This window comes from Arachis hypogaea, chromosome 3 (genome assembly GCF_003086295.3).
Source record: "Arachis hypogaea cultivar Tifrunner chromosome 3, arahy.Tifrunner.gnm2.J5K5, whole genome shotgun sequence".
Classification (NCBI taxonomy): Eukaryota; Viridiplantae; Streptophyta; class Magnoliopsida; order Fabales; family Fabaceae; genus Arachis; species Arachis hypogaea.
The window spans coordinates 136,783,044-136,810,148 of NC_092038.1; the positions used below are offsets into that span (position 1 = coordinate 136,783,044).

At 33.6% G+C, this 27,105-nt stretch overlaps 2 protein-coding genes across 2 annotated transcripts; one reads left to right on the plus strand and one right to left on the minus strand.

Annotated features, from left to right (window-relative positions):
• Positions 1-18,015: 18,015 nt before the first annotated feature.
• LOC140183647 (protein MAIN-LIKE 1-like) lies at positions 18,016-18,417 on the minus strand. Its single transcript, XM_072232111.1, has one exon. It carries the CDS (start codon positions 18,415-18,417, stop codon positions 18,016-18,018), a length of 402 nt encoding a protein of 133 aa, XP_072088212.1.
• A 5,913-nt stretch (positions 18,418-24,330) lies between these two features.
• On the plus strand, positions 24,331-25,470 carry LOC112735591 (protein FAR1-RELATED SEQUENCE 5-like). The gene has a single exon (XM_025785120.1). The coding sequence runs from the start codon at positions 24,331-24,333 to the stop codon at positions 25,468-25,470; it is 1,140 nt and encodes a 379-aa protein (XP_025640905.1).
• Positions 25,471-27,105: the final 1,635 nt, after the last annotated feature.

Below are 27,105 nucleotides of genomic sequence, written 5' to 3' on the forward strand. Positions count from 1 at the left end.
GCATTTGTTTTATTACTGTAAAGAGAGAGAGAGAAATGGAAATGAAAATAGACTTTATAATATATGAAAGAAGAGAAAGGTGAGAATATTTGTTATTGCTGTAGTGTATTTCCATTCAGAGGCTTAAGCCTCTATTTATACACGTACATGAGAAAGCTTTTCAAGTTCATATTAAATGTGGTCTTCTAAGTCATCCTTGAGAAACTACACCTCATGGAAAATGGGCATCCACGTAAGGTGTGATAGAATCCTTATCACAACACTCCCCTTGGATGACCATTTAGGATTATTGCCTCGTTAAAACCTTACTAAAGAAAAATCCAGTGGGAAAAAAACCTTAGTGAAGGAAAAAGAGTACAATATCCTTTAATGATGGGGCTGCCTCATTAAAAACCTTGTCAAGAAAAACCCAATGGGAAAAAAAAACTTGACCAAGGAAAAAAGAGTACAATCTCCCCCTCTTGCCGACATCATTTAATGTCTCGAAATCGGCGCATCCCAATCTTATGTACCAATCTTTCAAAGGAGGATTTTGGGAGTGACTTTGTAAATAAATCTGCCAGATTGTCACTTGAACGGATCTGTTGGACATCAATTGTCCCTTGATTTTGAAGATCATGAGTGAAGAAGAATTTGGGAGAAATATGCTTTGTTCTATCACCTTTGATGTATCCACCCTTAAGTTGAGCAATGCATGCTGTATTATCTTCAAACAGGACAGTTGGAGCTATCTTATGATCAATTAGTCCACATGATGACAGAATATATTGAATCAGACTCCTCAGCCAAAAACACTCGCGACTAGCTTCATGAATCGCCAGTATTTCAGTATGATTAGAGGAGGTTGCTGCTATCGTCTGTTTCGTGGACCTCCATGATATAGCTGTACCACCATATGTGAATAGGTATCCTGTTTGAGACCTCCCTTTATGTGGATCAGACAGGTATCCGGCATCTGCATAGCCAACTAGTTGTGACTTGGATCCATAGGGATAAAACAATCCCATATCAACCGTTCCATGAAGATATCGAAAAATTTGTTTGATTCCACTCCAATGTCTTCTGGTTGGAGAGGAACTATACCTTGCTAGTAAATTCACCGCGAATGATATGTCAGGTCGCGTATTATTAGCAAGATACATTAGCGCTCCAATGGCACTAAGATATGGTACTTCAGGACCAAGGATATCTTCATTTTCTTCTTTAGGACGGAATTGATCCTTTTTCACATCTAAAGATCTTACAATCATTGGGGTACTTAATGGATGTGACTTATCCATGTAAAATCTTTTCAAGATCTTTTCTGTGTATGTTGTTTGATGAATAAAGATCCCACTTTTTATATGCTCGATCTGTAGGCCGAGACAAAACTTAGTCTTTCCAAGATCTTTCATCTCAAACTCTTCTTTTAGAGTTTTTATAATTGTTGGAATCTTTTCAGGAGTCCCAATGATATTTAAATCATCAACGTACACAGCAATTATAATGAATCCGGATGCAGATTTCTTTATGAAAACACACGGGCAGATATCATCATTCTTGAATCCGTTTATGGCCAGATACTCAGTAAGACGATTATACCACATTCGTCCAGATTGCTTTAGACCATATAAAGATCTTTGCAATTTGACTGAGTATAACCCTTGCGAATATTCATTGGATGGTTTAGATATCTTTAGTCCTTCAGGGACTTTCATATAGATATCACGATCTAATGAGCCGTATAAATAGGCTGTTACCACATCCATTAAATGCATATGCAGTTTATGATATGCAGATAGGCTGACCAAATAACGCAATGTTATCGCATCCACTACGGGGGAATACGTTTCTTCATAATCTATACCGGGCCTTTGTGAAAAACCTTGTGCCACAAGTCGGGCTTTGTAGCGCACAACTTCATTTTTCTCATTTCGTTTTCTCACAAATACCCATTTGTATCCAACAGGTTTTACATCTTCTGGTGTACGGACTACAGGTCCAAAGACTTCACGTTTTGCAAGTGAGTCTAATTCAGCCTTCATGGCTGCTTCCCATTTTGGCCAATCATTTCTTTGTCGACATTCTTCGACTGATCTTGGCTCAAGATCCTTACTTTCATGCATGATATCTAATGCCACATTGTATGCAAATATTTCATTGACAATTGTCTTATTTCGGTCCAATTTCTCTCCTGTAAAGACATAATTTATCGAGATCTCGTCATTTTCACAATTTTCAGGTACCTGAACGTCTTCTGGCGTTATATCAGAATTTTGGACAACTGCAGGTGTCTTTACTATGTCTTTTTCAACAGGAATCGTATTTACCTCTTTTCTCTTTCGAGGATTTTTATCTTTGGAACCGACAGGCCTGCCACGCTTCTGGCGTGTATTTGCTTCAGTGGCAGTTTGTCCAACTGGGACATCAATTCGAATTGGGGCATTTTCCGCCCTGCCACGCTTCTGGCGTGAATTTGCTTCAGTGGCTACTTGTCCTACTGGGACATCAATTCGAATTGGGGCATTTTCCGCTGGTATATAAGATTTGGTTATCCTCTTTGTATCGGAAAATGCATCAGGCAATTCATTTGCTATTCTTTGCAAATGTATAATCTTTTGAACTTCTAGTTCACATTGCGCTGATCGAGGATCTAAATGCATCAACGATGATGCATTCCAATTAAGTTCCTTTTCAGGAAACTTATTCTCTCCCCCTAATGTTGGAAATTTTGATTCATCAAAATGACAATCTGCAAACCGGGCTTTAAACACATCACCAGTTTGTATCTCAAGATACCTCACTATAGAGGGAGAATCATATCCAACATATATCCCCAATTTTCTTTGGGGTCCCATTTTGGTGCGATTAGGTGGCGCAATGGGAACATATATCGCACACCCAAATATTCTTAAATGGGAAACATTTGGCTGCTGGCCAAAAGTTAATTGCATAGGAGAGAATTGATGATAACTCGTTGGCCTCAAACGAATAAGTGCTGCGGCATGTAAAACTGCATGCCTCCAAACCGAGGTTGGGAGATTTGTTCTCATAAGCAAGGGTCTAGCAATTAATTGGAGGCGCTTAATAAGTGATTCTGCTAACCCATTTTGTGTGTGAACATAAGCTACTGGATGCTCAACACTTATTCCATTAGCCATGCAATAAGCATCAAAAGCTTGGGAAGTAAATTCACCAGCATTATCAAGACGAATTGCTTTGATTGGATTTCTGAAAATTGTGCTTTTAATCGAATAATTTGAGCCAGTAATCTCGCAAACGCCAGGTTGCGAGAAGATAATAAGCACACATGTGACCATCTCGAAGATGCGTCTATTAGGACCATAAAATATCTAAAAGATCCACATGGTGGATGAATAGGTCTTATATATATCACCTTGAATCCTTTCTAGGAATTCAGGGGACTCAAATCCAATCTTTACTGGTGATGGCCTTAAAATTAACTTCCCTTGAGAACATGCAGCACAACAAAATTCACTATATTTAAGAATCTTCTGGTTCTTTAGTGAATGTCCATGAGAGTTTTCAATAATTCTCCTCATCATGGTTGTTCCCGGATGACCCAATCGGTCGTGCCAAGTTATGAACTCATTTGAGCTAGTAAACTTCTGGTTTACAGTGGCATGTGATTCAATTGCACTAATCTTGGTATAATACAACCCAGATGAAAGTGAGGGTAATTTTTCTAATATAACTTTCTTATTTAAATCATGAGTTGTTATACATAAATACTCATGATTTCCCTCATTCATCGTCTCAACATGATATCCATTTCGGCGAATATCTTTGAAACTCAACAAGTTTCTCAGAGACTTGGTAGATAATAGTGCATTATTTATTATAAATTTTGTTCCTCCAGGAAACAAAATTATAGCTCTTCCGGAGCCTTCTATCACATTGTCTGAGCCAATAATAGTATTAACATATTCCTCTTTTGGCACAAGATGGGTAAAATATATATCACTTTTGAGAATAGTGTGCGAACTTGCACTATCCGCAAGGCAAATATCTTCAGAATATGTTCTTGCCATTTTTCTTAAAAAACAAATGATAATAATAAAATGAGTAGAAGTACATGCACAGTAAAATTATTCACCTGAATACTTAACAAATACATACATATATCAAACTATTCCATCATTGATCAAATGACCAATATTTCCTTCAAGATCCTCAAAAAAATCAGATACATCATAATGAGTGGTGGAGTTCTCAGCATCATTTGAAACAAAATTTGTTTCCTTTTCTTTGTCGTTCTTTTTCAAAGATGCCTGGTAAAGATCGACTAGGTGCCTTGGGGTACGACAGGTACGAGACCAATGGCCCTTTCCACCACAGCGGAAACACTTCTCCTCGGTTGATTTATTCTACCCGATATTCTTTTCTCTATCCCACTTCTGGTGAGATCCTCTCTTTTGAACATAATTCTTTTTCCTTCCATAATTTTTCTTATTATTAAAATCTTGCCATTTACTTCTTCTGGGGTAATTTGCCACATTTACTTCAGGAAATGGGGCAGCGCCAGCTGGGCGCGCTTCATGATTTTTCAATAACAACTCATTGTTGTGTTCAGCAACAAGAAGGCAAGAAATTAACTCAGAATATTTTTTAAACCCTTTCTCTCGATACTGCTGCTGCAGGAGCACATTCGAGACATGGAAGTTGAGAAAATTTTCTCTAACATATCGGGCTTGAGGAAGTATCACATGATTGTACCTTTCTTCAAGGTCTTTTTACAGATCTGCAGGATCTTTTAATGTGGGATATTCATTTTTCAATCATACGTCAAGATGACGACGAAGGAAAATCATGGCCTTGACTTTTATCCTTCTGGGATGTATTATTTTCAGCCTCAATGGTATCTTCAAGATCCATTGAATCAAGATGGATTTCAACATCTATATTCATGATAAATGATTATTTCCAAATATATCAAGAGCATTATATTCAAGATTAAAGAGTTTCGACATAATAAAAATTTGTTACCTGGAGTCTTCCTAAAAATTTGATCAGAGTCTCGTACTGATAACGTGTTGTAAAACAACTAAATAAATAAGGAAGATGTAAATATAAAATAAAATATGTAAATAGAAGACTCTAGCATTAATATAATTAGCTCAATAATAATTTGTATATATACATTAATATTATATGTTGTAATATGCATATATATGTAAAGATAGAAAGAAGTATTAAAAGTAAAGGGAGAGAGAATTGCATTTGTTTTATTACTGTAAAGAGAGAGAGAGAAATGGAAATGAAAATAGACTTTATAATATATGAAAGAAGAGAAAGGTGAGAATATTTGTTATTGCTGTAGTGTATTTCCATTCAGAGGCTTAAGCCTCTATTTATACACGTACAAGAGAAAGCTTTTCAAGTTCATATTAAATGTGGTCTTCTAAGTCATCCTTGAGAAACTACACCTCATGGAAAATGGGCATCCACGTAAGGTGTGATAGAATCCTTATCACAACAAACCATACATTTACTATTATTGTAACATCTTATAGGCAGTGTTAGTTTTGAAATATTTAGATAGAGATTGAGAAATTGAGTCTCTAAAATTTTAGTATTTTAGTATTTTTAAAAAAATAAGGATATAGGAGACTATAATTTTTAGAAATGGAGACCAAAATTTTAATAATATTTTATACTTAAAATATCTTTATTTTAATTAATTAATTCTAATTTTATTTTTTGTGCAAATTAAATTAGAATTTCATTCTTATTTCAATTTTTGTCTCTCATTAATACTAGGCTGCATTTATTTTTGAGAATACGACAAGATAAGACACTGAGAACAAGACATAAAGGACAGAAACACAAAATTTTGTGTTCTTATATCCTGTTTGGTGATAAACTAAAACAAATTATAAAAATCTAATTTATTCTCTCTTTTTTTCATTCAAAAATTTTGAGACAAAAAATATAATAATAAAAAATATAATTATAAAAATTTAACAAGAATAATAAAAGAAAAAATGAAAAATAAGTTGTGTCATTTGTTAGTGTTTCTGTGTCCTTCCTGTCAGGATGGACAAAATACATTAATTCAGTATCCCTGGACACATTGTCTCTGTCCATGTCTCTTATGTCAAACACGATTTTATATCTGTGTCCTTGGCTCAATATCCTGTCTCTGTAAACAAATGCAGCCTTAGTCTCTGTCTCTCCGTCTTAGTCTTTCCGTCTCTATTTCTCCACCAAATACTACCGTAATGCCTACCTTCCAATCGCATGTTATATGAAAAAGAAAAAAAAAACTATAATGAAATTGTTTATCCAATTAAGTCCAACTAAATTGTATTCTTCTTTTTTTTCTTGTCTTCTTCTTCCGCATGTTGCTATCAGCTGCTGTTTCTTCTTCTTCTCCTCCTTTTTATTCATCTTTTTTGTTTTTGTTATTGTCGTCGTTGATTATTGTTGTTACTACTACCAAAGCCATCTACTCCTCTTCTTCTCTCTTATTTTTCATTTATTTTTTTTTTTCGTTTTTTTTTTCTTTTCTATCATCATTATGATTCTTGTCATATACCTGAATTTAGAATCTCTATATAATTATAGTATTTTTTATGTGATTTAAGCGATATTATAAATTTTTTTGTATCATCATTTTCATGTTTTGATATTATTATTATTATTTAGATTAATTGTGATTCATGTTTCTATGTTTGTTTTGAGTTTAGTTTTCTTTTTTTTTTTTGTCATTATTTTAAAATGTCGGTATTGTTATGATAACAATGGATGTCTATTAATGTGGGCGGCTGAGCTTTTCAAAGTTTAACTTCTCAATACAAATTGAGAATTAATGAAGGTTGAATATTTGAATTTTTGTATCTATTTTATAGAGGACAAATCCTCACGTAACATACACATAACTGCTAGTAATAAAACATTCTTCACTCTCTTATACTATTCTCTCTCTCGTATATTCTTTACTACAATATTAGTAAATATATTAATTATATTGTGATAATAATTGTGATGAATATTACTATTAGAGTTATATAATTATACTTTTATTTTATATTTATTACCTCTTCCTTATTTATTTATTCCATAACACGTTATCAGCACGAAATTATGATCAAAATTTAGGAAGACTCAAGGTAACAAATTTTTATTATGTCGAAATTCTCTCATCTTGAATTTAATGCTCTTGATATATCTGGAAATAATTATTTATCATAGATATTAGATGCTGAAATCCATCTTGATTCAATGGATCTTGGAGATACCATTAAGGCTGAAAATAATGCATCCCAAAAGGATAAAGCAAAGCCATGATTTTACTTCGTCGTCATATTGACGAAGGATTGAAAAATGAATATCTCACATTAAAAGATCCTGTAGATCTTTGGAAAGACCTTGAAAAAAGGTACAATCATCAAAAGACGGTGATACTTCCTCAAACCCGATATGAATGGGCGCACTTGCGTCTACAGGATTTTAAATCCATAAATGAATATAATTCAGCAATGATTCGAATCACCTCACGAATGAAATTATGTGAGAAAAAGATAACTGATAATGATATGTTAGAGAAAACTTTCTCGACCTTTCATGCCTCGAATGTGCTCCTACAGTAGCAGTATCGAGAAAAAGGATTTAAAAAATATTCTGAATTAATTTTTTGCCTTCTTGTTGCTGAACGCAACAATGAGTTGCTCTTAAAGAATCACGGAGCGCGCCCAGCTGGCGCCGCCCTATTTTCTGAAGTAAATGCGGCAAATCATTACCCTAGAATAGGTAAATGGCAAGGTTTTGGCAACAAAAAAAATTATGGAAGGAAAATGAATATGTTCAAAAGAGAGGATCTCACCAGAAGTGGGATAAAGAAAGAAATATTGGGTAAAATAAATCAACAGAGGATAAGTGTTTTCGTTGTGGTGGAAAAGGTCATTGGTCACGTACCTGTCGTACCCCAAGGCACCTAGTCGATCTTTATCAAGCATCTTTGAAAAAGGACGACAAAGGAAAAGAATCAAATTTCGTTTCAAATGATGTTGTTGAAAATTTCACCACTCATTGTGATGTATCTGATTTTTTTGAGGATCCTGAAAAAAATATTGGTCATTTGATCAATGATGGAATAGTTTAATATGTGAAATTGTTAAGTATCCATGTAAATAGATAATGTAAAGAACTTATTGTTAAGTTTTATTTTCTATGTATTTAAGTTTTAAATATGATGTATATAAATAATGAAATATTAATATTTATGAATTTTGAAATCATTAAATGTGTCAAGTTTTAAAATAAAATTTTAGTATATGACATTATGTGCAGTGTTTCTTAGAAAAATAATTTCGATCAAGTATTCAATTTAACTGTGTATACTACTCATTTTATTATTATTTGTCTTTGAAGAGAATGGCAAGGACATATAGTGAAGATGTTTGCCTTGCGGATAGTGCAAGTTCGCACATCATTCTCAAAAGCAATATATATTTTACCCATCTTGTACCAAAAGAAGAATACGTTAATACTATTATTGGCTCAGGCAATGTGATTGAAGACTCCGAAAAAATTATAATTTTGTTTTCCAGAGGAACAAAATTCATAATAAATAATGCACTATTGTCTACCAAGTCTCTAAGAAACTTGTTGAGCTTTAAAGATATTCGCCGAAATGGATATCATATTGAGACTATAAATGAAGGAAATCATGAGTACTTATATATCACAACTCATGATTTAAATAAAAAGGTTATATTAGAAAAGTTGCCCTCACTTTCATCTGGGTTATATTATACCAAAATTAGTGCAATTGAATCACATGCCATTGTAAACCATTGTAAACCAGAAGTTTACTAGCCCAAATGAATTCATAATTTGGCATGATCGATTAGGTCATTCGGGAACAACCATGATGCGGAAAATTATTGAAAACTCTCATGGACATTCACTAAAGAACCAGAAGATTCTTAAATCTAGTGAATTTTGTTGTGTTGCATGTTCTCAAGGGAAGTTAATTTTAAGGCCATCACCAGTAAAGATTGGATTTGAGTCCCCTGAATTCCTAGAAAGGATTCAAGCTGATATATGTGGACTTATTCATCCACCATGTGGATCTTTTAGATATTTTATGGTCCTGATAGACGCATCTTCGAGATGGTCACATGTGTGCTTATTGTCTTCTCGCAACCTGGTGTTTGCGAGATTACTGGCTCAAATTATTCCATTAAAAGCACAATTTTTAAAAAATCCAATCAAAGCAATTCGTCTTGATAATGCTAGTGAATTTACTTCTCAAGCTTTTAATACTTATTGTATGGTTAATGGAATAAGTGTTGAACATCCAGTAACTCATGTTCACACACAAAATGGGTTAGCAGAATCACTTATTAAACGTCTCCAATTAATTGCTAGACCCTTACTTATGAGAACAAATCTTCCGACCTCGGTTTGGGGCATGCTATTTTACATGTCGCAGCACTTATTCGTTTGAGGCCAACGAGTTACCATTAGTTCTCTCCTATGCAATTAGCTTTTGGCCAACAGCCAAATGTTTCCCATTTAAGAATATTCGGATGTGCGATATATGTTCCCATTGCACCACCTAATCGCACCAAAATGGGACCGCAAAGAAAATTGGGGATATATGTTGGATATGATTCTCCCTCTATAGTGAGGTATCTTGAGATACAAACTGGAGATGTATTTAAAACCCGGTTTGCGGATTGTCATTTTGATGAATCAAAATTTCTAACATTAGGGAGAGAGAATAAGCTTCCTGAAAAGGAACTTAATTGGAATGCATTATCGTTGATGCATTTAGATCCTCGATCAGGGCAATGTGAACTAGAAGTTCAAAAGATTATACATTTTCAAAGAATAGCAAATGAATTGCCTGATGCATTTTTCGATACAAAGAGGATAACCAAATCTTATAGACCAGCGAAAAATGTCCCAATTCAAATTGATGTCCCAGTTGGATAAATTACCACCGAAGTAAATACACGCTAGAAGCGTGATAGGCCTGTCGGTTCCAAAGACAAAAATCATCGTAAAAGAAAAGAGGCAAATACTATTCCTGTTGAAAAAGACACAGTAAAGACACCTGCAGTTGTCCAAAATTCTGATATAATTTTAACGATAGAAAACGTTCAGGTACATGAAAATTGTGAAAATGACGAGATCTTGATAAATTATGTCTTTACAAGAGAGAAATGGGATCGAAATAAGACAAATATCAATGAAATATTTGCATATAATGTGGCATTAAATATCATGCATGAAAGTAAGGATCTTGAGTCAAGATCAGTCGAAGAATATCGATAAAGAAATGATTGGCCAAAATGGGAAGAAGTCATGAAGGCTGAATTAGACTCACTTGCAAAACGTGAAGTCTTTGGACCTGTAGTCCGTACACCTGAAGATGTAAAATATGTTGCATACCGATGGGTATTTGTGAAAAAACGAAATGAGAAAAATGAAGTTGTGCGCTACAAAGTCCGACTTGTGGCACAAGGTTTTTCACAAAGGCCCGGTATAGATTATGAGGAAACATATTCCCCTGTAGTGGATGCAATAACATTGCGTTATTTGGTCAGTTTATCCGCATATCATAGACTGCATATGCATTTAATGGATGTGGTAACAGCCTATTTATACGGCTCATTAGATTGGGATATCTATAAAGTTCCTGAAGGACTAAAGATATCTAAACCATCCAATGAATATTCCAAAGTGTTATACTCAGTCAAATTGTAAATATCTTTATATGGTCTAAAGCAATCTGGACAAATGTGGTATAATTGTCTTACTGAGTATCTGGCCAAAAATAGATTCAAGAATAATGATATCTGTCCATGTGTTTTCATAAAAAAATCTGCATCTGGATATTGCTGTGTACGTTGATGATTTAAATATCATTGGGACTTCTGAAGAGATCCCAACAATTATAAAAACTCTAAAAGAAGAGTTTGAGATGAAATATCTTGGAAGGACTAAATTTTGTCTCAGCCTGCAGATCGAGCATATAAAAAATGGGATATTTATTCATCAAACAACATACACAGAGAAGATCTTGAAGAGATTTTATATGGATAAGTCACATCCATTAAGTACCCCAATGATCGTAAGATCTTTGAATGTGGAAAATGATCAATTCTGTCCTAAAGATGAAAATGAATATATCCTTGGTCTTGAAGTACCATATCTCAGTGCAATTGGAGCACTAATGTATCTTGCTAATAATACAAGACCCAATATATCATTTGCTGTGAACTTACTAGCAAGGTATAGTTCCTCTCCAACCAGAAGACATTGGAGTGGAATCAAACAAATCTTTCGATATTTTTATGGAACAGTTGATATGGGATTGTTTTATCCCTATGTATCCAAGTCACTATTAGTTGGCTATGCAGATGCTGGATACTTGTCTGATCCACATAAAAGGAGATCTTAAACAGGATACCTATTCACATATGGTGGTACAGCGATCTCATGGAGGTCCACAAAATAGACAATTGCAGCAACATCCTCTAATCATGCTGAAATACTAGCGATACATGAAGCTAGTCGCGAGTGTTTTTGGCTCAGGAGTTTGATCCAATATATTCTATCATCATGTGGACTGACGGATCATAAGATAGCTCCAACTGTCCTGTTTGAAGATAATACAGCATGCATTGCTCAATTTAAGGGTGGATATATCAAAGGCGATAGAACAAAGCATATTTCTCTCAAATTCTTCTTCCCTCATGATCTTCAAAATCAAGGGACAATTGATATCCAACAGATCCGCTTAAGTGACAATCTGGCAGATTTATTCACAAAGTCACTCCCAAAATCCTCCTTTAAAAGATTGGTGCATGAGATTGGGATGCGCCGATTTCGAGATATTAAATGATGTCGACAAGAGGGGGAGACTGTACTCTTTTATCCTTAGTCAGGTTTTTTTCTATTGGGTTTTTCTTAACAAGATTTTTAATGAGGCAGTCCCCATCACAAAGGATATTGTACTCTTGTTCCTTCACTAAGGTTTTTTTCTACAGGGTTTTCCTCTAGTAAGGTTTTAATGAGGCATATTTTTAAATAGACATCCAAGGGGGAGTGTTATGATAACAATGGATGTCTATTAATGTAGGCGGCTGAGCTTTTCAAAGCTTAACTTCTCAATACAAATTGAGAATTAATGAAGGTTGAATGTTTAAATTTCTGTATCTATAAATAGAGGACAAATCCTCACGTAACATACACATAACTGATAGTAATAAAACATTCTTCACTCTCTTATACTATTCTCTCAATATTAGTAAATATATTAATTATATTGTGATAATAATTGTGGTGAATATTACTATTAGAGTTATATAATTATATTTTTATTTTATATTTGTTACTTCTTTCTTATTTATTTATTCCACAGTAGGTATTATTTTGTTTTAAATTTAGTATAATTCTTGTTATAGGCTTGGATTTGAAATCTATATGTAGTTGTAGTGTTTTTTATGCGATTTAAACCATATTGATGAGTTTTCTGGTGTCATCCTTTCTAAATTTCGATATTATCATGAGTTAGATTCAATATGATTCATGTTTCTTTACTTGTGTTGGAGTTCAGTTTTTTTCTAGTGTCACTATTTAAAATTTCAGTGTTATTTTGATTTAAATTCAGTGTGATTCTTATCGTAGGCTAGAGTTTGGTGTCTTTATATAGCATCATCGTCCTCTTCCTCCTTCTCTTCTTCCTCCTCATCATCATAAGAAGAAAAAAAATCCAATAAGAAAAGAAAAAAAAATACATATTACAACAACTACATGAAGAGGAAGGAGGAGGAGCATAAAGAAGAAGAAAAAACGCCAAGAAGAAGAAACGCTCTCACGAAACTGGTTTTTTAGACTTAGTTGTCAAAAAGACTTGAATATGTAGCATTAGTTGGACTTAGTTATTAAAAAAAACTTGAATGTATAGTAAAATTTTATAAAAAATAGATCTTTTTAATTTTTTTATTTTCTTATAAAATATAAATTTATATATATATATATATATATATATATATATATATATATATATTTTTAAGTATAATTAAAAAATATATAATAAAAAATATTAAATAATAAAAAATACATTTTATAAGAAAATTAAAAAAAATTAAGAAAACCTATTTTGTGTGATTTGTGGTGTCATGAGTCATTGTAAATTTTTCACTAATTGGATTAAAGTATCAGTTTATAACAAATAACACATACTTAAAAAAAAATCTTGTAACACCTACCTTGTCTTTTATTAAATTGGGTTGAGTTTGTGGTAGAGGTTTAATCGCTTATATTTCGTTCATATCTAAGTGAAAAATAAATATAACTGGGATGATGCATGATTGAATTGAGCGGTTTTTTTTTTTTTTTCACACAACTGGATTTTCGTTGGATATTCCAGTTATCAGGATCCACTTGTGGGAGGAATATTGAGTTGCGACGCAGAGACTCAACAGAAGATTAGATTCTACTGGAATTTTTGTCGTATTGAAATTAAAACATGGGGTGTTTAACATAAGGCAAATTCTGTGGTGCTTCTAATTTTGGTGTTGAAATGATTAAAATTGTTTTTTATGATAAGTTTTAAATATTAAAAAATTATTTATTTTTATATTTTTTAATTTAAATATTAATTTTTCTTTTTTTTAGTAAATTAGGTAAATATATATAAGTACCATAGCACACACCTTAACATAATCATGATTGACATGATTCTTAATTAATTAAATAGAATTTGAATCTTTTAAAATTTGAATTTTATTTTAAAGAGAAAAGTGTTATCTTTCACTATTTATTTTATAGATTAGACAAAAAATATAAAAAAAAATTATTCAAAAGTGAAAAATTATATTTTATTCTCTAAAATAAAAATTTAAAATTTAGAAGAATCAAATATAAAGTTAAGTTGTCAATGAGTAATAGTTTAAATAGCATAGTCTTCCCATACTCAATTAAAAGGTTGCGGGTTCGAGTCTCATATTTTTTGTAAAAAAAAAATATATAAGGTTAAGTTAGAGGGCAACTAAATGGTGCATAAAGCGTCACCAAAAAAAAAATGGTGCATAAAGCCTGCAAGAAGTGCACTCCCACGTCCCATGGGCCCAATTGCTGTTAACCGAGCTCATGTTCATGCCAATTTGCCAATCAATGTTTTCGCAGCCCAATGTTCTTTCTTTCTTCTTCTTTCTTTTTTATTTTTTTTCCCCAAATCTTAACACTGCTAAATCGAGTAGTGCTCATTATAAATTAAAGTGCAGCCTTTAGTAACATATAGATCAAATTTTCTAAAAAGTTATAGTTCAAATGATATAATTTTTTTATTTTTATCTAAAAATCTCAAATTTGAGTCTGACTTTTAATTTTAAAAAAAAATATAGATCAAAGTTGTTTAGTCATAAATACTAAATAAAAAAAGTCGTTCAGTCATATTGAACAAATAACACCGTCAATAATAGGGATAAGTATTGTTTTGATCCCTAACGTTGAGGGTCAGAATCGAAACCGTCCCTAATAGTATTTTTTATTTAGAATTGTCCTTAATGTTACATTTCATTTTAAAATCGTCCTTTCTAATAAAATTTTTTTCTAAATGACAAAAATACTATTTTTTCCACCATTTCATTCTTCTTGTTCTTCTTCTTCTTCCAGGAGAACAAATTCTCTTTGTTCTTCTTCTTCCAGAAGAACATTCTTCTTCTATTAACAAAACTCAAAATTTTAAATTTTTAAATATAGTTAACAACATCCGATTACAATAATTAAAAATACTCAAATCCATCTTCAATTATAAAAATAAAAAATTTATAAATTTAATTACAGAAGGAAGAAGGTAACCTCGTTCCTATATCCGATGACAAGTATGCTCATAGATTGCAGTTACAAGAGGCCATCATGTCCTCCTTCATCACTTCTCAAAGCACCATCGAAGGCTCATCATCATCAAAAACCGTTCTTTGCCTTCCATCTTCATTAACACCTTCGTCATAAGGACCAGTCTTTGTTGTCCCCAAAACCGAGTACATAGAGCTTCTGGATGATGACGAAATGCTTATCGTATGTGAGATTTGTGCAGAAACCAAATATAAGAACAAGACCAAAAATTTAATTACTAAGAAATCAAATACAAGAACAAGACAAAAAATTAGGAAGAAACAAAAAATCCAAAAACAAAAAAAGTAACAGTAATCCAAAAATCAGAACAAAAATAAAACCAACAATAAAAATTAGGGAATTAGGGGTTATAATGAACAAATCCATTATTTAATTTCAGATTCAACAAATCAACACACAACAACGATAAAATCAGAAAATAACAAATCAAAATTAGCCAAAGCAGACCCAGAAGATGCAGAAGCAGAAGCAGAAAGCAGAAGACGAAGCAGAAGATACAGAAGCAGAAGCAAAAAAGCAGAAAACGAAGCAGAAGCACTCAAGCAGACCCAGAAAAAGTAGAAGACAAACCAGAAGATGAAGCAGAAACAAAGGCCGAAGCAAGAAGCAGAAGCGGTGAGGTGGCGAGGAGCGGCGGCAAGATGCAGCGGCGAGAACGCGACGGTGAGGAGTAGTGGTGCAGAAACAGAAGCTCTCTCCCTGGCTCGCGATGGCAACGGCGACGGTGACGGCAGCTCCAAACTTCACCGGCGCCGTCCCCCTCCTCCCCGCCCCTTCCCCTTTTCCTCCCCCCGGTCTTTTTCCCTTTCTCCCCTCCCCTCATGTCTTTTTTTTTTAATTATATATTTTTTAATTTAAAATAACGATTTATAAAAAATGGTAGTTTCGTCTTTTATAAAAAAAATTATTAGAAATGACGATTTTAAAATGAAATGCAACTTTAAGGATAGATAAAAAAATTATATTAAGGGCGGTTTCGATTCTGACCCTCAATATTAGAGACCAAAACAATACTTATCCTTAATAAGAGAGCAAAAATTTTAATTTTAATTTCTTTTTTGAAAAAAGAGATTAACACTATCTTTTTTTGGTGATTAGAGTAACAATATCTTTGTTTCACTTAAAAATGAATTTAGATATAAATGAGATTTTTAATGCATTAATTCATGAAAGCCTCCAATCTATTATATTATTCTTTGAATTTTAGTTTGCATTTTTGTTAAAGGAGCCTTAATTTAACAATGGTCACAAATTTCATAGTAAAAAAGATCACTTAAAATATATTTTAAAAAAAATTAACCCAAACAAATTTTTTAGATTCTCATTTTTTGTTATGTGAGATGACTATACACAAAAAATGAGGCTGAATCATATTTATAATTATTATAAAAAAAAACAAATATAAAGAAGCTTATTAAGTTTTTTTAACTTGAAAGCAGTGTAAGATAAATGTATTTTCAGAAGAAAAAAAAGGTTAAAATATATTGAGAGAGTGACTTTTGAGGTATAAAAGTATTTTAGATTAATTTTTTAAAATAATTTTTAAGATATATAGACAATATAAATAAGATAAATATAAAAAGATAATGTTAAGAAGAAATACATTTGTTCAGTTAATAATGTTTACATCTAATCCTCAGTAAAGTTGAGAGTTCTACAATTTGAATAAATATTTATAATTTTTTATTTGAGTCTTCTTATGATGAAATGGGCTTTTTTATATAAATAAATAAAGAAAAAATATTATTTTTCTAAATACGTATGGTTGAAAATGTTAACGAAAATGTGCAGCACCATATCTAATGAAGCGCACACGAAATGGAAAAAGTCACCAAATCATTGTTGGTGCCCACGAAATAGTGTAGGTAACCCAATAAGTGTATGGCGCCCACGAAATGGGCTTCTCATGGACAGCGGACACGAGTTGGACCATTACCCCTGCAGTACACATGAAATTGAGCAACATGGTAAACCTAGGGGTCAAACACGAATTGGACCCAAATCAGTTGTACTCCACACGAAATGGATTAACTCAGTTGTACTACTCGTGAAATGGTGTCTGGATTTCGCTATATAAATGGCCGTGGTAGCCAGAGTACAACCATACTTGGAATTCATTGTTATGCTTAGGTGTATTCTACCTCTAAAATCTCTCTCCCATCTCTTCACTTTCATTCAAAAAATACGGTAGTTTGTAGTTTGTTGTGTCTATGGCTTCGAAAAATATCTATGTCATGATATATCCAAATAGAGAAATTTCTCATACATATGAAGGCATTACATTTGTTTGTGGCGATCCACTCTGGATAATGATCCCGTCCCAAACACCATTGCAGGAACTGAAAGTTTTGATTTTGATGAATACTGGTATGGTTGGAAAGAAGGAAATCACGAAGCTGACTTACAGGATGCTAGTAGCAGTTACCAACTCGTTTACATATCAGAAAATACAGATAAAATCTGACCAACATGTTTTGATGATATTTTCTTATCATCGCAGCATTGGAAGTATCTACTCGTTGGAACTGTATGTGAATCTCCAAGATGTTGGTGGAAGCTCCTCTAGTTCTAATAATGTGGAGCAGGCTAGAAATTTCGGGTTGGCAGATGTCATACCCGTTCAGGAAATTGTTAGAACTCATAGTCCCACCTTTAACACCTTTGTGACTCGAGGATAAAATATAGGAAATCATCATGCACGGACCTCCCCTTCCAACCGTGTTGGATCCCCACAAGGTAATGTTGATGGGATGGTAGACACTTTTGATGACGATGAGATTGAAGATGACAGTGGAGAAGCATAAGTGGTACCCGAAACCCAACCGCTTTGTTCAGCGTAGTCATTATGTCCCTTCTTACCTGCCCACCTGATGAAAAATCATAAGGCACAAATAAGGTGTATATACAACAATAAAGCAAAATTTAGGATGTAACAACATTAAACATGATATGCCTTACGATACCACACCTTGTAGCTAATGGAAAACTATACAGCGCCACCACATCGGGTTCCCAGAACGATAGCCTATAATATATCCATGACATTAAAAATGTATGACAGCCAGCCATACCTTCGACGTTGTAATCAGTTGCCAAGCACATGGCTCGATATAACCAACAAAGACATGCACTTCCCTAACTATAGGTACTGATGGCATCAAAATCGGCCAAAAGAGGAAGATAACGAATGTGGACGGTGTTGTTGGTCTTGTCCGGCAGTAGTATGCCACCCAACAAATACAGAATGTAACAATGGGTATATTGAATTAGAGAATTATCTGGTAAGTCAAGCGGCATCTGTTGAAGACGAGTTCTGAGCCACTTCAACTTTATGTTGAACTTTGTTGTCCCTATATGCCCGACTGGAACATCACCAATAAGTTCTTGGCACCATTGCCATATATCTCTCTGGTGAAACTTGCTCCATGACCTTAGAGTTCCACTGACAGGCTCACCATCAATAGGTAACCCTAACTGCATTACCACATCCTCCAGTGTTATGGTACACTCACCCCAGGAGAGGTGAAATGTGTGCATCTCGGGACGCCATCTTTCAACAAAAAGTGCTTATGAGTGGATTGTCATACTCAAAACGCATTATTAATGAAGCATAATGAAATACTACATGTCATAAATAAAGTTCAAGTCTCTGCCGCCTGATTTCTATGCTTAGATCCGACGGATCCGAGGTGAAAACATCAACAAGTGGGCCATGCGGCGTCATAACACGTGTGAGCTGCAACATAGTCTTATGAAGAACATAATTAAATTTACACTAACCAACATTAAATAATAATAAAATTATTTATAACGAGAAAACTAATAAAATAAATTACAACACATTCACTAAAACCAACCTTGTGAGTCAAATGCACGGCAATATGATTTTCGTCTAACCGATTAAGATTTTCTTTCACATTAATTCCTCCACCACCACTCATTTTATATTTTTTCTTATCAAATCACAATAGAAGATTATTAACCGCACACATTTTTTTCTCTCTTGCACCGATTGTTAACTTTTTTTCCCCTATTTCACTTCTACTGATGGTGCACTTGGTCCTCTCCCCCTTCTCCCCTTTTATATACACAATTTTCCTTCACCTCTACCATGCCACCTGATGCACCCAATGCATGCTTATACGGGACTGGAGCACCTGAAACTTGCAGCCTTGACCATTGCCATTTCGTGTGTGCCGCCTTTGGAGTGGCTATTTCATTGGCGCCATAAACAAATTGGTCCAATTTGTATGTGCCAGAACTGGGTTGGTCCATCTCGTGTGTGCCGGTGTAGAGTTGATCCATTTCGTGGCTGCCATCAACAACATGCTCCACTTCGCGTTTGCCATGCTTGGGTTGGTGGTCAACGCTTTCTCTGCCATGCATGGCACTATTTCGTGGACGCCAGCATTGATTTCGTGTCTTTTTTCATTTTGTGTGCGCTTCATCAAACATGATGCTGTGCATTTTCGTTAACGTTTTTAATCCTGCGTATTTAGGGAAATAAAATTTTTTATTTATTTATTTGTATAAAAAAGCCTGACGAAATGACTCAAATCTTAATTTATTTAAGAATAGTTATATATTCTGATAAAAATGTTATTTATATATCATAATCAATTATTATGCATTTGAGTATAAATATATGTATAATTTAATTTAAATTTAATATATATTTTATATTTTAATATATATTTTATATTTAGTATGATTATGATACTTTTCATTTATGGTATCATAATGACTATGAAAAAAAAAATCTAAAACCCTTAAATATTCTTATCTGAATTGTAGCGACTATCTTCGACTGTATTTGCGACGCTCTAGTTACTAATACCTAAATTACAAAAGTCTTACGTTAACTTTTCTAAGACAAAATGGATGGATAATGAAGTGGGAATAAGAAACGATAGAAAATAAATGAAAGCATTTCGATTTGGTTCAAGCTTTTTTATTTTTGATCCTTTAACTTGTATTTATAGTATCATTTAAAAAAGAAATTACTATTTTTACTCGTAATAATATTATGAGAATATAAATTTTTTAAAATAATGTCGGTCTTGACATTATAATTTATGTCGCATAAAATTTATAGCATTAAACTATTTTGATAAAAAGGTAGTAAAGAACAAAAATCTTCGTTGACTAAGAAAATCAGGATTTTTATAGATAAAAAAATTAAATAATAAATTTTTTAGTTTTTTTTATGAAAAAGTTTAATTTTTTTACTAATATTTAATTTTAACATTTATTATCTAAAATTTGAAAGAATATAATTTAAAGTGTATATTTTATACTTGGTTAGGTGTTAAATCTATTGTACAAATGAAATGATTAATTTTTGTGCTTGCTATTTAAAAATAATATTATATATATATATATAATTAGATATTAGTATAAAAAATTTTATATTGATAGTTATAAAATTAACTCAAATTTATTTTTTTTTTAAATAATTGAATCTTGATTCTAACCTTTAATCACAACATTAATATTTTTTCTAAATTATATGTAATAAATATTTAAAATAAAAGGAGTGAAATATAGATTAGAAAGATAAGCAGTAAAAATTTAAAACTAAGTAAAAAATATGCATATAATAATATTTTTATTTAAATTATAATTATGTTATTAGTTTTATTTTTTATAGAATAGAAAAATAGAGAAAAATAGATAATAAGAGAAAAGAAAGAGAAAGATAAAGAAGACGAATGAGAGAGAAAGTTTGTTAATTTTAGAAGTTAAGAAAAAAATTTATTTTAATTATAATAAAAAATATTTGGTGACATATTTTGATTTGTCAAATTACTAATATAAAATATAAATTATATATAGAGTAAAAATGATAGTGAGAAATAGAAAAAAAAGAGAGAAGTAGATAAGAGAGTATAAGAAGGAAATTACTAATTTTGGAGAAAAATATTTTTTCTAAATTTTAATAAGAAGGTATCATATGACACATTTTAGTTATTAAAGTAGTTAGTAATATATTAATATAATATATAATATAGTTATATTTTAATTTTAATTTAATTTAAATACAATTAGAGAATGTTATGTTGTATATTTTGATTGCCAAATTTATAATTAATCATCGATAATGATATATAAGAGAGATAGAGTGAGTGAAAAATGAAAGAGATAGAGAAAGCAAAAGAGAGAAGAGGAAAACTTTTTAATGTTAGAGGAAAAAAATTTGATTTCAATTACAATAAAAAAGTGACGTGTGACATATTTTTGTTATAAAATTAGTAATATATATAATAGATGTTAAATTTTTTTTTTCATAGTAAACTTTATTCATGTGTAAGAAGTGCAAGTATCTTTTGCCTCGTACAATACATTTGTCGGATTCAGTATTTTATAGTAAATGAGTAAAAAAAAGAGAAAAAAATATAAACGATTCATGACGATTATTTTAAAAAATAATGAGATTTTTAACAAAAAAAAATTTTTTTGACTATTAGTTTTCTGTTTTTATAAGATTGATTAGTTTTTTTATTAATATTTTTTCTCTATATTAACAGAATAAACCTATATGACATGTTAAACTATTGATTTATACATTAAAAACTTACTAGGATTAACAATTTTTTTGTTGTTGAGTATCTCGTTGTCTTTTAATAATAAATGTCAAGGCCGTTTATTTTTTATTTTTTTATTACCTTTTAAATATATTAGCTAAATCAACTGTGTAAAACTAAAAAATATTAATGATTTTTAAATTGCTTTTACTTATAACAATTAAATAGAAGATATATTAGTGATTAACATGTCACATAAATATATTTTAGAGAGATCATTAATAAAGAGACTAACTAATCTCACAAAGTTAAATATCAAAATATAAAAAAATATTTTTTTTCGAAAATCTCATAGTCATTTGAAAAAATTATTATGATCGAATTGAATATTCACTCTAAAAAAATATTATTTTCAAATATTTTAAGTTACTGAGCACGCTCATGACTTTGGAGTAAAAAAAATTCATTAATTTTGAATTCTTTAATGAGATTTAGTTATGTCTTGTATTTTATTTATAGGATTCAAGAAATGTTTTGAGGGTTTTTAAGATAAATAACTAAGATCAACATTTTAAGACGTTTGTATACTAAATACACATTTTTTATGTCTCGTACATTTTCTGATTGTAGTAAATTACTTAGAAAAATATCTAATACCGTAGAAATTGAATAATTATTAGGTTTTTGGATATTAGTGGGTTGGATTTTTTTGAAATGTAAGAATTAGTTTTAATAAAAGGTAAGTTCTATCATATAGATAGTAACTTAGCATCCTAGTATATAGATATGCAGTGGCAAGCTGTGATTATAACAGATGGTATAGAAAGGAGACATATTATTCAGTGTGTTAGAGACGTTGCAGGAAAAGTTCAATAGAACCACGGAGGGGACTCTTAATTAGGTTGGATAATGAAATGTTATGATGAGTAATTAATTTTGGCTGATTAGAGGCCCAATCCTTGGCCCTTTTTTCGTTGTTGGACAAAAACTTTTTTTTATGTCACAGACCTTTACAATAAATATCCAAAAATCCAGAAATTACTGCAACTATGGTAACCAAAATACAACAAAGGGAATAACATCATTGAAACCACTATGGCAAAGAAAAATAAACCCGACCCATAGAAAAATAGTTGATCCGCCATTTTAGTGAGTCAAACCCATTCCCAATTCCCATCTGTTGTTTACCCCAGGAAGCATGGTTCTCATGAAATGACAACGCTTTGCTGCTAAAAGAAAAAGAAAGAAAGCACGAAGCATACCCAGAATGCATCTCCTCCCAAGTCCCAACCCTTCCTCCAATTCTCCCATATCCTTCTATCAAAATAAACGGTAACTGTAGACACACCAGCGCAACCCACCGCACCCGCCCATCGCAGTCACGGGCAGGCGTGAAACACAGAAGCCTCCCTTCCTAACCCTAGGCCCCTTCTCCATTGTTTGTTATCTCCTTCCCTCCCCCCAAAATAAAATGGAAACCTTAGACGTACTGCTGCAAGTAGTGAGCTGACACAGCCGTTCGTTGCAGTCAGGGACTTGCCTCTCTATCCAGTCAGCGTTCCCGGAAGAACCACTCCCGGTTGGGTCTCAGTCCTGGCCCTATACCTGCGACGTCATCTGGTTGCAGTATTCCTTCGGAGGTCAGTACTCACTGCTAGTGGATGAATTAATCTTACCCAGCCACACTTCTGCGGTCCGTTGTTGTGCTCGTCGCGTGGTCTCCCTCTCGATCATGCTTCTGCCCCTTTGCTGAAACTGCTCAGAGAGTAGGTAATGGGCTTTTTTTTTTTTGTAATTATCGCTATGTGTTTTTCATTCTTCACTCAAAACATCTTGGTTTTAGATTCAGCTAACCTTACTGAGATTGAAATTTGAATATAGCTATATTATGGTCTTGTTTTCTTGTTTTCGGTTGATCTTTGAATGCTATCTTTGACTAAGCATTCTCAGTTTGTATCTTTGGAGGAAAAAAATACACATACTTTCAATTATACCTGTTCAATAAGTATTTGATTAATGATTATTCGAATGTTGTGGTTAAAATTTTTGATTGAATGATGATTTGGTTACTGATTTCCATTGCTTGAATTTGTTAAGTTGATAGTGTGTTAAATTGGTTTGTTGCTGCCGTTTTAAGTTGCAAAATTTTTTAGGATTTTGCAATTTCAATTGCCGGATTATCTATTCAGGTCTTGTGGTTGTTTATTTGTTAAATTGTTGTTGTGTGTACCTATTGTTGTGTTTGAAATCATTGAGTTGCCATTTTCTTCTCAAATTACTAATTTGCTAATTTGGTAAATTGTTGTTGTCGTGATATTTGAGATTGTGGTTGGCTATTACTGGGTTGCTGAGTTTTTCTATGAAGATCTTATTCTTGTTAAATTGTTCTTGTTTCCATGTATAACTTGTCCTTGTGGTCTACAGTTTCATTAGGTTTAGGTTTGAGATAGCTTTGATGTATTTTGGTAATTATGATGTCTTCTGATAAGATCTGGCCCAGAGCAGCCTTTGATTTGGTTTATATATGGTTGATGGCTTAAAACCTGCTATTACTAGTCAGATTCTGCTAACCTTACTCAGATTGAAATTTGAATGTATCTGTATTATGGCCTTATTTTCTTATTTTCGGTTGATCTTTGAATGCTATCTTTGACTATACATTCTCAGTTTCTATGTTTGGAGGAAAAATTATACACTTACTTTCTATTATACCTGTTCAATAATTATTCGATTAATGATTATTCGAATGTTGTGTTTTAAATTTTTGAATGAATGATGATTTGGTTATTGATTTCCTGGTCTTGAATTTGTTAAATTGATAGTTTGTTAAGTTGGTTGGTGGCATGGAACCTGCTAGAGGTAAAGGCGTGTAATTTTATTGCACAATTAGTTATTATTTTGAAAACCAACTTCTACAACTTAATAGATGGAGTGCTATGGTGGGATGGGCAAGGCAAACGGTTTGTCTCCAGATGAAAGTGAAAATGAGTTAGGCCTTTCAAACAACGACGTTGTTGACGAGGATGACTTAAGAAAGGTTGAGTTGTTGTCGGATGAAGATGGTCGTGAATATGAAGACGTGAGTGGGTTGAGTGCAGAGGATATAATGAAAAAGGTGTTTCAAAGTGAAGAGCGTGCATATGAGTTTTATTATAGGGTAGGGAAATGCAATGGATTTGGGGTCTGTAAGGGAGACTATGAAAAGGATGAAGATGGGACTGTAGTGAGAAGGAGGTTCTTCTGTAATAGGGCTGGGCTAAGGGATGGAAAACACTACAACAGAGTAGACAGGAAGAGATGCCATAGGCCTGAGACACGCACGAATTGCCAGGCCCTGATGTCTGTATACCTTGATAAGGGAAGCTCGGTTTGGAAGGTTCGGAAAGTAATCTTCGAGCATAACCATGAATTGATACCAAGGGGAATGGTTCACATGCTCCGAAGTTTCCGGGCGATATCGGGTTCCGCAAAGGCCCACATGGATGAAATGCATGCGTATGGGTTGCCGACGTCTAAGATACTGGGGTACATGGCTGGGATTGCAGGTGGTTATTCTTGTTTGGGTTTTACCAAGAAAGACGCATACAACTATATTGATCGGTCAAAACGTACAAAGGTGGTTGATGGAGACATGAACGTTGCTATAGTCTACCTAGAAGGCAAGGCAGCTGCTGATCCCATGTCTATGGCCTGGTACAATTTGACTGAAGAAGGTATGTTGGCAAACATGTTTTGGGTAGATGGTCCTAGCGGGGTTGATTTTCAACATTTTGGAGACGTGGTTGTATTCGATTCAACGTATAAGAAGAACAAGTACAACAGACCCCTTGACATATTCTCAGGTTCAAACAACCACAAGCAAACAACGATTTTTGGTTTTGGTTTGGTTTTAGATGAGACAATCAGTTCATACAAGTGGATGCTGGAGAACTTGTTAGAAGTCATATGTGGGAAGATGCCCTCTGTTGTCGTGACCGACGGGGATGAATCAATGATAGCTGCAGTTAGGGAAGTGTTGCCCCGGCAACCCATAGGTTGTGTGCATGACATCTGCAGAAGAATGTGACCTCGAACAGCAACGAGTAGATGTTTTGTGATGTCTTTGCCAAGTGGTTGTATGCCGACATGGAGGTTGAAGAGTTTGAGTGGGGTACATGGCTGGGATTGCGGGTGGTTATTCTTGTTTGGGTTTTACCAAGAAAGACGCATACAACTATATTGATCGGTCAAAACGTACAAAGGTGGTTGATGGAGACATGAACGTTGCTATAGTCTACCTGGAAGGCAAGGCAGCTGCTGATCCCATGTCTATGGCCCGGTACAATTTGACTGAAGAAGGTATGTTGGCAAACATGTTTTGGGTAGATGGTCCTAGCGGGGTTGATTTTCAACATTTTGGAGACGTGGTTGTATTCGATTCAACGTATAAGAAGAACAAGTACAACAGACCCCTTGTCATATTCTCAGGTTCAAACAACCACAAGCAAACAACGATTTTTGGTTTTGGTTTGGTTTTAGATGAGACAATCAGTTCATACAAGTGGATGCTGGAGAACTTGTTAGAAGTCATATGTGGGAAGATGCCCTCTGTTGTCGTGACCGACGGGGATGAATCAATGATCGCTGCAGTTAGGGAAGTGTTGCCCCGACAACCCATAGGTTGTGTGCATGACATCTGCAGAAGAATGTGACCTCGAACAGCAACGAGTAGATGTTCCGTGATGTCTTTGCCAAGTGGTTGTATGCCGACATGGAGGTTGAAGAGTTTGAGTGGGGTACATGGCTGGGATTGCGGGTGGTTATTCTTGTTTGGGTTTTACCAAGAAAGACGCATACAACTATATTGATGGGTCAAAACGTACAAAGGTGGTTGATGGAGACATGAACGTTGCTATAGTCTACCTGGAAGGCAAGGCAGCTGCTGATCCCATGTCTATGGCCCGGTACAATTTGACTGAAGAAGGTATGTTGGCAAACATGTTTTGGGTAGATGGTCCTAGCGGGGTTGATTTTCAACATTTTGGAGACGTGGTTGTATTCGATTCAACGTATAAGAAGAACAAGTACAACAGACCCCTTGTCATATTCTCAGGTTCAAACAACCACAAGCAAACAACGATTTTTGGTTTTGGTTTGGTTTTAGATGAGACAATCAGTTCATACAAGTGGATGCTGGAGAACTTGTTAGAAGTCATATGTGGGAAGATGCCCTCTGTTGTCGTGACCGACGGGGATGAATCAATGATCGCTGCAGTTAGGGAAGTGTTGCCCCGGCAACCCATAGGTTGTGTGCATGACATCTGCAGAAGAATGTGACCTCGAACAGCAATGAGTAGATGTTCCATGATGTCTTTGCCAAGTGGTTGTATGCCGACATGGAGGTTGAAGAGTTTGAGGGGGAATGGGCACAAGTTGCTGAACAGTATGGGTTACTCAATAAGTATTGGGCATTACAACTGTATGAAAAGAGGAAGATGTGGGCAAATGCGTACTTGCGTCGTAAGTTTTGCGCTGGGTTTCGCACAACGTCTCGTTGTGAAGGCATCAATTCCCATCTAAAAAAATTTCTCTTGTCTAGGCACACTTTTCTAGAGCTTGTGTAGAATCTGGAGCTACTAGTACAGGAGTAACGGAACAATGAGCTGGTTGCACAGTTCAGTTCAATGTACGGTGTTCCCGTTATGATGACATGTCTTGATCC